The 11,648-nt window shown below is 30.6% G+C and overlaps 1 protein-coding gene across 3 annotated transcripts in view; it reads right to left on the bottom strand.

Moving 5' to 3' along the window:
* Positions 1–1,262: 1,262 nt before the first annotated feature.
* LOC132058777 (protein PYRICULARIA ORYZAE RESISTANCE 21-like) overlaps positions 1,263–11,648 on the bottom strand; it is a 34,117-nt gene continuing 23,731 nt past the window's right edge. Inside the window, exons 1-3 of one of the 3 annotated variants that reach the window (XM_059451109.1) lie at positions 4,066–4,216; positions 2,876–2,963; positions 1,328–2,000 (exon numbers count right to left, since the gene is read on the bottom strand). In XM_059451109.1, the coding sequence (XP_059307092.1) occupies positions 1,519–2,000; positions 2,876–2,963; positions 4,066–4,089 (594 nt within the window). In that variant the 5' untranslated portion in view covers positions 4,090–4,216 and the 3' untranslated portion in view covers positions 1,328–1,518. Of the gene's footprint in view, positions 2,001–2,875; positions 2,964–4,065; positions 4,217–11,648 lie in introns of those variants that run through there. The other 2 variants (XM_059451110.1, XM_059451111.1) reach the window with 2 other exon arrangements.

The raw sequence follows: 11,648 nt of genomic DNA, 5'->3' as shown, positions 1-11,648 counted from the left end.
TAAATTACTGCGCTAAAGGTAGTTTTGTAACATTTTTTTTTGTTGGGGTATTTTGATTCAAAGTGGTTTTTTGGGAGGCATTTTGGTTCCGGACTCCTCTCTCCTCCCACCCTTCTCTCTCCCTTCCCTCCTTCCCTCATTATCCATCTGCTTAGTTCTCAGCATCTTTCTCTCTCTCTAAAAGTATTGGATTGAAAGGACAATTCTTAGTTGGCTTTCTTTAGAATAAAGCGTATTTCCCTACGTCCCCACACGTTTTCCTCTCTTTCTCTTCTCTGATCTCCTTTGCAAAATCCAGAAGAGTTTTTAGTAGAGTTTTTGACCCTTCTCTCTCTCTCTCTCCCCACCGTATGGACAGGACTCTTCGTTCCCTACTTCTTCTTCGTCTTCTTTGTCTTGTTGCTCGTATTCTTCATAGAAATTAAGTTCAGATCTCTGAGTATTTCTCAGATTGCAGTGTAATGGTGTTGTTATGGCTCAAATCTATCCGGCGGTGATGGAAGTGAAAGTGGCGGTGATTTTTTTAATTTTTTGGTTGTTTTGTCGTTTTCAGCAAGCATGGTCGGTGTTTTCTCGCCGCCGGTATTACCAGATCTGGTCATTTTCCGGTGCCGGATTTGAAAAATAGTGTTTCTTTTATGAGTGTATTCATTAATTTTTTAGCATACAATGCAGTGTATTCATTAATTTTTTAGCATACGATGTAGTGTTTTTAGGTGTATTTTATTTCTTGTATTTCGTATTTGAGTGTATTCATTAATTTTTAGTGCAAAAATGTGTTTGGGGTGTATTTTTGTTTATTGTATTTTGAAGGATATTTTTTTGTATACAACTAATTTTAAATATAATAAAGTGAATATAGTGTAAAAGTAGCTACAAATGAATACAGTTGAGTTTAATACATTTGACTTGGATTAAACTTAGTTGAATACATCTAACTTGAATACATTGGAATTTGATTTGAATACAGTGAAATTTAATTTGAATACATCAAAATCTGACACAGCCGAATTTTGAATACAATCTACTGTAGCGCGCGAATACTGTAGCTACGAAATGTAATAAGCTAAAGTGTAGCTATGCCTAAAAAACAACCCCTAAAATGTAGTCATTTATGTAAGTTTCCCTATTTTGTTTGCTCCAACAAAAATAACACTTTTATTATCCGGAGACTTAAGTATTCTAATTGAGTGATGCACAAATTGGAACTAGAAGGATTTTCAATCGAACTTGTCAAAAATTTTGAGAAATTAGACCTCTAGTAATGTTGAAAAATGGCATTTATTAATCAAAGCTTTACCAACAATATTGTTAACGACTTTTATTCTATTTGACAAAAGAAAAAGCAAAGAAGAAAAAAAACTACAATACATTGATTTTCATCTATGACAATCGGTAAAGAAAAAGACAACCACATTAAGAGACCCCAATCAGAAGATGCATTGATAAGCCTAGATAATGACCCATAATAATCTAGCTGCCATTGGGCCACCTTACATAATTGAGCATCCTGTGGTATTAGTACCAATCACATCTGCTCACACAACAGCCCCTTCCGCCGCATTGCCCACAACGACATCCTGGTGGCGGTGGTGGGTCGCATCGCCCACAATGACATCCTGGTGGCAGTGGTGGGTCGCATTGCCCACAACAACATCCTGGTGGCGGTGGTGGGTCGCATTGCCCACAACGACATCCTGGTTGCAGTGGTGGGTCGCATTGCCCACAACGGCATCCTGGTGGCGGTGGTGGGTACACTTGAATTGGCATTAGCACTAATGGCAAATTAAGAGTGAGTTGAAGTGGTGGTGGTGGTGATGGCGGTGGTGTTGACGGTGGTGTTGACGGTGGTGTTCGCGATTTAGGTACTATGATTTCAATGCTAATAAACACTCCACATCCCTTACAACACAATTTGTCACGAATTTTCTCGGGATTGCAACATACCACAGTGATTGTGACTGTATTTGCCTTCTCATCATATACCTGGTCTCTAATTTCTCTTGTCCAAAAAAATTTTACATCACAAAAAAAGAAAAAAAATCAAATTAATTCTTCTCCATAATAATAGAATCAGTGTTTTAAAAGGCGTTTTCGGGGCGAGCCCCGGGGCTAGCCCTGGGGCGGGGCGTACCAAAAATGCCCCGGGGCGATGGGTTGGGGCGAAAGTCCCCAAAGGCGTACGCCCGGAATTTGGGTCACGTACACCCAGGAGGCGTTTGGGCGAGCTTTTTTTTTGTTGGGGCGTAAGCCCAAACAACTTCTTCAAACTAAAACGAAATTTGTTAAATAAGTCCTTAATATAATGCCCAAATTCTCAAAAGTCAACATGTAATTACTCAAATGTTTTAAAAAGGAACTGAAGCATTAAATTTAAAAGTCAAGACCTTTTTTTATTATAGAATGCCTAATATATATTCTTTTCCTATTATTTATCTTGTCTTCTACTATCTCAAAAAAGTAACGAGCGATCAACATTTTGTAAGTAGCGTATAATAGATTGTTCTAATTAGTTTTTTTGTGAGGGTGGAGCATATATATATATATATATACATACATATATCCACCCAAAAAAAAAAAAACTAATTAGAACAATCTATTTTTATATTTTTTTTTATATATATATATATATATATATCACTTATTTATAGCTTTCTTCAATTTTTTTTATTTCACCTATTTAAAAGTATTTATTATAATTATATAATTTTATAAAATACTAAAAATTAAAACCCCATGGGGCTTACGCCCCGTGCCTCGGGCTTATGCCTCACCGAGAGTGCGTACGTAAAACGCCCCGCCTTACGCCCTCGCCTTTTAAAACATTGAATAGAATTCTTGATCTTGTACTTTCCTTCATGAAATAAAGACTTACGAGGGAATTTACAGAGAATTTTTTTAACCTTCTTGTAGCTGCTGGAACATTGAAGATCAACCTTGAGCTTGAGCACCATAATGGTGGTCTGTTATATTAAACAATAAATTAAAATAAAGTAAGGTTATTAATTAGTACTGATCAAATAACTATAAGCACACCATAATGAATCAAAGCTCTTATAGAAAGATTTCCTCAACAATATTATGCAAGGATGATCTAGTTTTTTGTGTGTAAGTGAAAAGACATAGGAGAAGAAAAAATTGTATGAGAAGTTCTTAATAACTATAAGCACACCATAATGAATCAAAGCTCTTATAGAAAGATTTCCTCAACAATATTATGCAAGGATGATCTAGTTTTTTGTGTGTAAGTGAAAAGACATAGGAGAAGAAAAAATTGTATGAGAAGTTAAGAACTTAAGAAACATGCAGGCACGACTATATGATCAATCATATATGCAATTTGTTGGGTTATTAGCATTTTAATATTACAAATAATTATATTAAAGTGATGCTGTCAAGATTCCTGGTTGTGCAGTTCGTTTCCCACGTCCATATTTGGATGAATGTGGCCAAAATTGCTTTGTAACTTTTCTCTCCATTATCATAATTAACTTACCCACATTCTTCTGGTAACTCATGTAACCCCTAAGTAATAATTCTCTCAATATTTACTCATATTATTATCCTACTACTCATCTAATTCACTCCAAGGATGAACTTCTAACCTATAAATAGAAATCATCCTTAGCTTTTGGTGAAAGAAAAATATTGGAGAGTTTTTGAAAAAGTGAGAACAACAAAGAGTAATTTTATATTGAAGGAAGGTGTCTTTGGACTCTTCAATTAGTCCGGAATTGTTTGAGTCACACGACGTTGACGAGTTGTTGTATCCTGGAGAGGACAAGTCAGAGTTGTACTGCTGAACCGGTGAAGATTATGCTGTAGTGGGCTTAAATCTCCTTAAAAAGAGCAAGATATCCGCGCCTCAGCCTGAAGAATATTTATTTACTTTGTTCTTCATTTTTCATTTTATTTTTCAACTGTAATTTATCGGTATATTCATCAACACAATTCTTTATCAACCGTCATCTATTTATGATATCTCTATTGAAATCTTTTTCAAATATTTAGTATTTTCTCACGAATTAGACCAGAGAGTTGTATATGGAAGAATCAAGAACATACCTTCTCAGTCTTGCAACCACCCATGGTTGGTACTCTTGCAGAAAAATGAATTCTATGTGGAGAGAGAGAGGAGGAAAAGAGAATAGTTTTAGTTAATGGTATGAAGAAAAAATGTTGTTAAATGGAGGGTTTAAGTAGGAACACGTATCAGATGTATGTTGAAATCTATATATAATATAAAGCTAGGCATAGACAAGGTGATGTGGCACCTCTGTATGGCCTCCATTAGTATTTATCTTTTTTCTCCTATTTTTGACAATTTTTCTATCATTTTCCTCATTGCCTATATTTAAAGTCCATGTAAAGACAATAAATAATAAAGAATTATAGTAAATAAATGGGGAAAAAAATGAATGAGTCATAGTATGGGCAGCAGTTACCCACGAAATGGATAATTAGTGAAGGTAATAATGACATGTAGTAAATGATAACGAGCAGTCTAGCATATATTCATCTTGCAACAAGTAATTCTTTTCCTATAATCTCCTTTCTTCCTTCTATGTCTTTCGTAATTTCTTTAAAAAATTTCAGCATTCTTAATATGCGATTTATCTTTTCTTTTCTACTATCTTAATTATTGATAGATTTTGTGTTTTAGATTTGTTATTATGTTTTTGAGAGCATATACAACATAGCATGAAATGTTGTTGTCTTTTTATAAATGTAAAAAGAGAGAAAATTTACTGGTAACAATTTTGTGTCAAAATCGATATTGATTTTTTCATTTTTTGTGAAAAATGGTTTAAGCTTATTTGTATATCTGATTTAAAGATAATATTGCATGGACTGTTTTGGAGCAAATTAAGCTTATGGAGAAGGGATGGAGAGGGTGTGGCACCTACAAAGAACCAAAATTCATTGGTAATTATATATTAAATCTGTCGCTTTTCTCTGTCAAAGTTGTGCTTACAAAATGTTTGTATTTGTGCATATTTAGTGAAACCGTTTTTCGTTAAATTCATGGAACTTGTAGTAAAGTTTAACATCTTGATGTACTTATATTATTATTTTTAGTCTTGATAGATTTTATTAGTTTTTTTGGTACAAAAAAATAATTTAAGTTATAGTTGTTTTTCTTATCAACAACAAGAAAATTCATTTTTTACCGTAAAGTTACATTTCTATATTTGTAATAAAAAATATCTTACACAGTTATTCTTAATCTTTTTTACTCTTGTCTTATTTCAGTGTTAAACATCTGTTTTCTTGCTTCCATAGTAGAACGTATCTTTTGCGACAGTTAATGTTACATGAGTGGCAAAGGTTGAAGCCTTTTTAAACTTATATAGAGGTAAGAAGAATTGACAAGTGAGAGAAGATAATTTCAGGAATTTTACAGAAAATTAAGAGGACGATTAGATGAAATTGATGGGAGGAAAGAAAGAAAGAAACAAACAGAAAACGAAAAAATAAAGCGAGAATCACATTTTTCTTTTTTTCTTTTTGTCTTTTTTCCTGGACCACCTATTTTTTGCGTTTTATCTCAGTCATTTCTTTTGTTGTTTCATTTTTTTTTCTTCTATTTATTTCAAGTATTTATTGGAGAGAAAATTGGAAACAAAGTCTACCTTATTATTAGCGAAAGACAATTCTTACTAAGACAACATACTAAGAGAAAGACCGTATCAGAAGAAGAAAAAATTGAACGATATTTTAGATGTGCATCTTCCAGATTTTTACACTACAATTAATGTCTCTTTCCGTTATCTTTTATTTTTTGTTCTCCTTATTCAAGTTCACCTATAATTTTAAATGAGTTATTTTATACTTTTTTTTCACAGACATTTATTTCAAATAAGTTTATATAGGATGTTAAAAGTTTATAAAACGATGTAGATTCGTAATTATTAATTTTCTTTATTAAATTCATGATATTAATATTTAACTTTTTACAATCGCGCGAAGCGCGGATAGGTGTACTAGTTAATGATATAATCTAAATTGGCAGCCACTGAAATGTGGGGGACCTAATTAAGGTTGCTGACTATATAGTAAATTGGTCCGCGCGAAAACACTTCAGTTACGAATGTTTTCATTTATTTATTTATTGCTGAACATCAAATAATTAAAAAAAAATTACAACAACTAAACATGTTTTTATATTTACTTAGAACAGATAATCTAAAATACATGTTTATAATTTCAACTCAGGGATATTTCATAGAACTTTTATTTTAAAAATGAAGCCAAAAATTCAACCCATAACGTAATCTTATGAAAGTAAGTACCATAACAACATCATCATAAAAAATTCTTTTACATCATGAATATTCTTCCTAAAAAAAATACAAATATTTCCTCTAATTTCATTATTTAGAAATATTAAACTTTACTAAATGTTTAATTTAAGGTGAAATTACTTTTACATTCTTTTGTAGATGTATATGTGTAGGTAATTATATCATTGTAGATGATTGTACTATGTAATATATTTGATATGTGTCGTAAGTTAAAATATGATGATCTTCAAAAGATTTTCTTAATCTAAGAATAAAATCAAAGGTGAATGCACATGCGCAAATTTTGGCCACAAATAGACGTGGATGAGGAATCAAGATGGAGATATCCGTAAAATTTATCTTCTTTCCTTTGTTAATTTTCCTCTCTTTCCTCCATTTTTTTTTTTTTTTGTTTATACCATTTTCATTTCCTTCTTTCTACTCAAAATCACTCATAACCTCTTCAAATTGCCACCTTATGTTACTTTTACTTCATCTTTTGTAATATTCTCTTAGTTTACTCATCCTGATTTTAGCGTAAAATAAATGAGTGATAATCATCCGTTTGAGCCGATAATGGTTGTAGCTAAACCCGGCAGCAATATTGACATTCATTGAAACCCCTTAACTTTTAAATCCCTTAACTTCCCTCTCTCTTCCTTTTCGTGCTTCCTCTTTCAATTCATCTTATTCCTTACATTTGCCATTATTTTACATTTGACTTTCATTCACTACCTTCCCATAATTCCCTTATCCAATTTAACGTACTCATTAAATGTATCAGTTACAAAACAAATAACCTATTGTTTTGGGAAACAATTGAAGAATTCACATAAATAAATGCCTTCCAAAAGCATTCAAGTGCTAGACTACTTGCACTCCTAAATGTTAGTGGAGCCATAGAAAACCATTGCGGGATAATAATGGAGTAATAATTTGTTAATGACACAAAGGAGGTGTATTTATTTACTTATTTTTTGGAGATTTTTTAATAAGGGAAAATTTTCAAAAAAAATGAGAAAAAAGATAAATAGGAATGGTGGCCAGAGAGGTGCCACATCACCTTATCTATACCTAACTTTATATTATATATAGATTTGCAATTGCATGTACCGGCTTTGATAGTCACATCTCCTCTTCCCTTCGTTACCAAGTACATATACATTATTTAACAGGATATTAAATAAATTATAGTACTAGCTAGTTTATGACTTTATGTACTAAAAATAGACCATTATCAAAAGTTTTGGTACAAAATTTGGCTTTGATAGTCACATATCCTCTTCCCTTCGTTACCAAGTACATATACATTATTTAACAGGAAATTAAATAAATTATAGTACTAGCTAGTTTATGACTTTATGTACTAAAAATAGACCATTATCAAAAGTTTTGGTACAAAATTTAAATTTATTTTTCTAAAAATTTATTTAACATGCACTAATTATAAATTTAAAATTTTGAACCCGCACCCGACTAAACATTTTAAAAGTTGTCAACTCATTAGTTACTAGTGCATGTATATGTTGGTACCTCAATCTGCTTACAATTATTTGAGTCTTGATTCAACTTTCTTTTGATGATTTTTTTAAATGTCTCTCTTCTTAGTCTCTAATACAGTTAATTCCCTAAATGATTACCCAAGTTTCGAGAATTGCCTCCAAATATCACTTTTAATTTTTAGAACAACAAAGTCACTTAACTATCACTATTTTCCTCAAAACATACTAAACACCACAAAAGCCTTCTTCTTTCCTAGCTAGTTGACATGCAATGTCATTAAAGCCTTTTTTTTTTTAAAATAATATACCTATTTAACTCATCAAACTCATTTAACCAAATTCATATTTCATACCCAATCAAATATAACCCGGTTAAAAAGCGGCACAACAATTAAACCATACTTTCTATTTAGCCACTTTTTCAAATCTAAGATTCTTTTATCTCCATTCAAATATATTATTTTTAATTTAAATTAATATTTAAGTAGTTTTATCTTTCTATTCAAATTCAAATATTTTTAAATATCAAATTTTGTCCACATTAAACGACATATTCTTTCCACATTAAAATGGAATTACACAAATAATACAAAAATTACTTCCGTATAAATTTAACTTTTATTGAATCTTATATTTTAAGAAATAAAATGTTTGACGAATTCTCCCGTCAACTTGAAAACAAGAATTTTTTGGGCATATTCCACTAGCCGGAGAGTACTAAAAAAGTTGAAGAATTGAAAAATGAAGAATAACAACTGAACAAATGAAAAGGGTATTGTAATTAAGGTACAAGATTGATAGAAAAAAAAATGTAATTAAGGTACAAGATGACCAATAAAAAAAAGTATCTTGGTCTTAGGTGTCAAAAAATTGTGGAATGACAAATAAATGACAAATAAAGTGGAAAAGATATTTATAAAGTAGAAAAGGATGGAAGTAAACTGGAATTGACAGGAAAGAGAAATAAAGTTAAGTGTAAAGTTTTTCCTGAGTTAAATTTTTTCTTTGAAAATATCAAAAAATTACACACTACATATTATAGATAAATAACTCAAAATATAAAGAAAAAATATACGCTAACTTGATTTCTTAAAATATAAGATTCACTTAGAATTTTTTAAAGTTAAATTATACGAAAGTAATTTTGTGTTATCTGTAAAATTGCATTTTAATGGGAAAGAATGTCGTTTAATGTTTAAAAAAAATGATATTTAAAAGTATTTGAATTTGAATAGAAAGATAAAGCTACTTAAATCTAAATCTAAATTGAAAGATAATATATTTGAATTGAGATAAAAGAATCTTAGATTTGAAAAAAGTAGCTTAATAGAAAGTATGGGTTTGATTCCTTTGCCACTTTTTAAACGGGTCATATTTGATTGGGTATAAAATATAAGTGTTAAATTGGTTTGATGAGTTAAATAAGTTTATTATTTAAAGAGAAAATACATCGATACCCCGCTGAACGTGACCCTTTTTTTCAAAAAGATACCTAAACTTTGCGAGAGTCCTATTACCCCCCCCCCCTAAACAAATCCGAAGTTATATTAATATTCCCTTTTTAATCCAATCTCGATTTAAATCAGGGAAATTTTTTTTTTCTACTTCTGGAACTGTTATATGTGTGTGTGTGTGTGTGTGTGTTTTGTTAATATTGTGTTGAAGACAATGCAGAAGTTAATGTTTTAGTGATAACTGTTCTTCTAATATATCAAATATTCTGCTTGATTGTTTCCTATTTTTTAGGTACTTCAATAACATAGTTTACATGTGAATATAAACGACAACACCTATGCCTAAAAATGTTTCACGTTTTAAGTTTCGGCCTTGTCTTTTAGGAACTGTAGTCTCCTCTTTTTTATCGTCACATACATATAAAGAACTTATCGTTGAATGAAAATACTACTTTGTAAAAGTTGAATCGAAATTTGATCAATTTATGTCTTCCTTAGGATGGCTACTAAAGTATTATCGATTTCATGGTACACACCTACAAAAATGTAAGTAATTATTTGGGATTGAAAAAAAAATAGTTACATTAATACTATGTGAAAATATACATATTCATGCACGAGCATAAATGTGGCAAAAATATAATATTATGGATAACAAATAACTTTATTAGATTTACCAGATTTTATATGGACGTGTTTGTCATGATTTTTCATGTTTAATTTTTCTACATTCGATATGACATAATTTTCCATTTTCCAAATATCGTATACGATTTCTTCTTCTCCTATACAAATGATTGACGTGATCAATTAATTTAAAAATGATGATGTTGAAAAGGACATAAAGTAATACAGTAACTTTTATTATCGTACATCTATTAGCCTTTTGTTTAAATCGATGAAAAACTTTATGATTGGATGAGACACAAGTATTATTTGGCATGTGAAGGTAATTTATTATTGAAAAAAAGTGTATGGGTCCCACTTTTATGACCCTCTTCGTCACTAGTGGTATTTCTCTCTTCAACCTCACCTTTCATTCATCATCAGCCCTCCTCTTCTCTATTTATTTCACTCTCATTTTCTAAATTAGTTTTCTAGTCATTTTTTTTTACCCAATTCTTTTTGTATTCATGCATATATTTATATTATTCGTTTGATGCTTGGTACGTGTAAATATATCTGAGTTATTCGGGTTTTTTATTTATTAAATCAAATCAATTGTGTTGATTTTTTTATATCTATAAATAAAATTAAACCTATAAAATCGAGTTTTTATTGGTCTTTTCGATTTTTTTTGAATTATTTGATTTTTTTTCTTGGTTCGATGTGAAACATTTTATAACAAAATTAATTTGCTTTTTGTTGTCAAGGCCAAATATGTTGTTAAAATGTTAAGAAACAAAAACTATGACAAAGTTAAGAACAAATATTTACAAAGTAGATTATAATTTTAAGAAATTGAATATATATAATGTTGGATTGGTTTGTCTTAATTTGGCCTCTTGTTTTTTATTCAAATCGAGTCAAATCAGTTACGATCAATTTTTTTTTCCTCTAAATCATTTTTTCTTTTCTTTTTTCAATTAACTACTTTATCAATTTGGTTCTGTTTATCGATTTCCTTTATATACCCCTACTTAGTATAATGGCATTTTTTGTGCACTGTGTTAGCAAAATAACGGGAAAATTACTTTATATATCGTCTACTTTGCCAATAAAATCCTGTTCTTTTTATTATTTGGTCTTTTAGGATTTAGCTATCTCTCACAGACATACACCATCTCACACATACACACACTCTCATCTTCCCAAAATCAATTCTAATCCAATTTTTTTGTTAAAAAAGGAATCTTGTAACTAAGCACAAAGCCACCTTCAGCTAGCCAAAACTCCAACCATTATCCACCTTAGCACCAAGCAATATAAATACAAACAAAAAATTCCAAGACAATATGAAACTCCAAACAAATTGCACTTTGTTTCTAAGATTATTCAAAAAATTGATTTTAAGACACTGAAAAAAAAGAATTAAAATATGTTTATCCATGTTAGGAAGCATGAGATGATGAGAAAAAGTGCTAATACTAATGAAATCGAATTATACATATAGTTATTCTATAACTTTTATGTATGTATAAATCTATATAGCAAAGAAAAAATCTGCAAACAAAATGAAAATAAATAATTTAGTGTTTTTTTCTTTGCGATTCTGAAATATTAGCAAAAAGGAAATTGTGAGATAGGGTTTGGTTAGTATATGGTGGAACACGGCTGGGGTTTTTGCTGCGTAGGGGGTGGTTTTTAGGTGAAGGAATAGCTACAGAGAATAATAGTTCAGGTGGGTCATGGGTGAATAATTTTTGGCCACTTTTGAGGCCCACACTACATATTAGTCCTCACACAAG

Source organism: Lycium ferocissimum, chromosome 6, assembly GCF_029784015.1.
Source record: "Lycium ferocissimum isolate CSIRO_LF1 chromosome 6, AGI_CSIRO_Lferr_CH_V1, whole genome shotgun sequence".
NCBI lineage: Eukaryota > Viridiplantae > Streptophyta > Magnoliopsida > Solanales > Solanaceae > Lycium > Lycium ferocissimum.
This window is presented reverse-complemented; position numbering and strand designations above follow the sequence as displayed.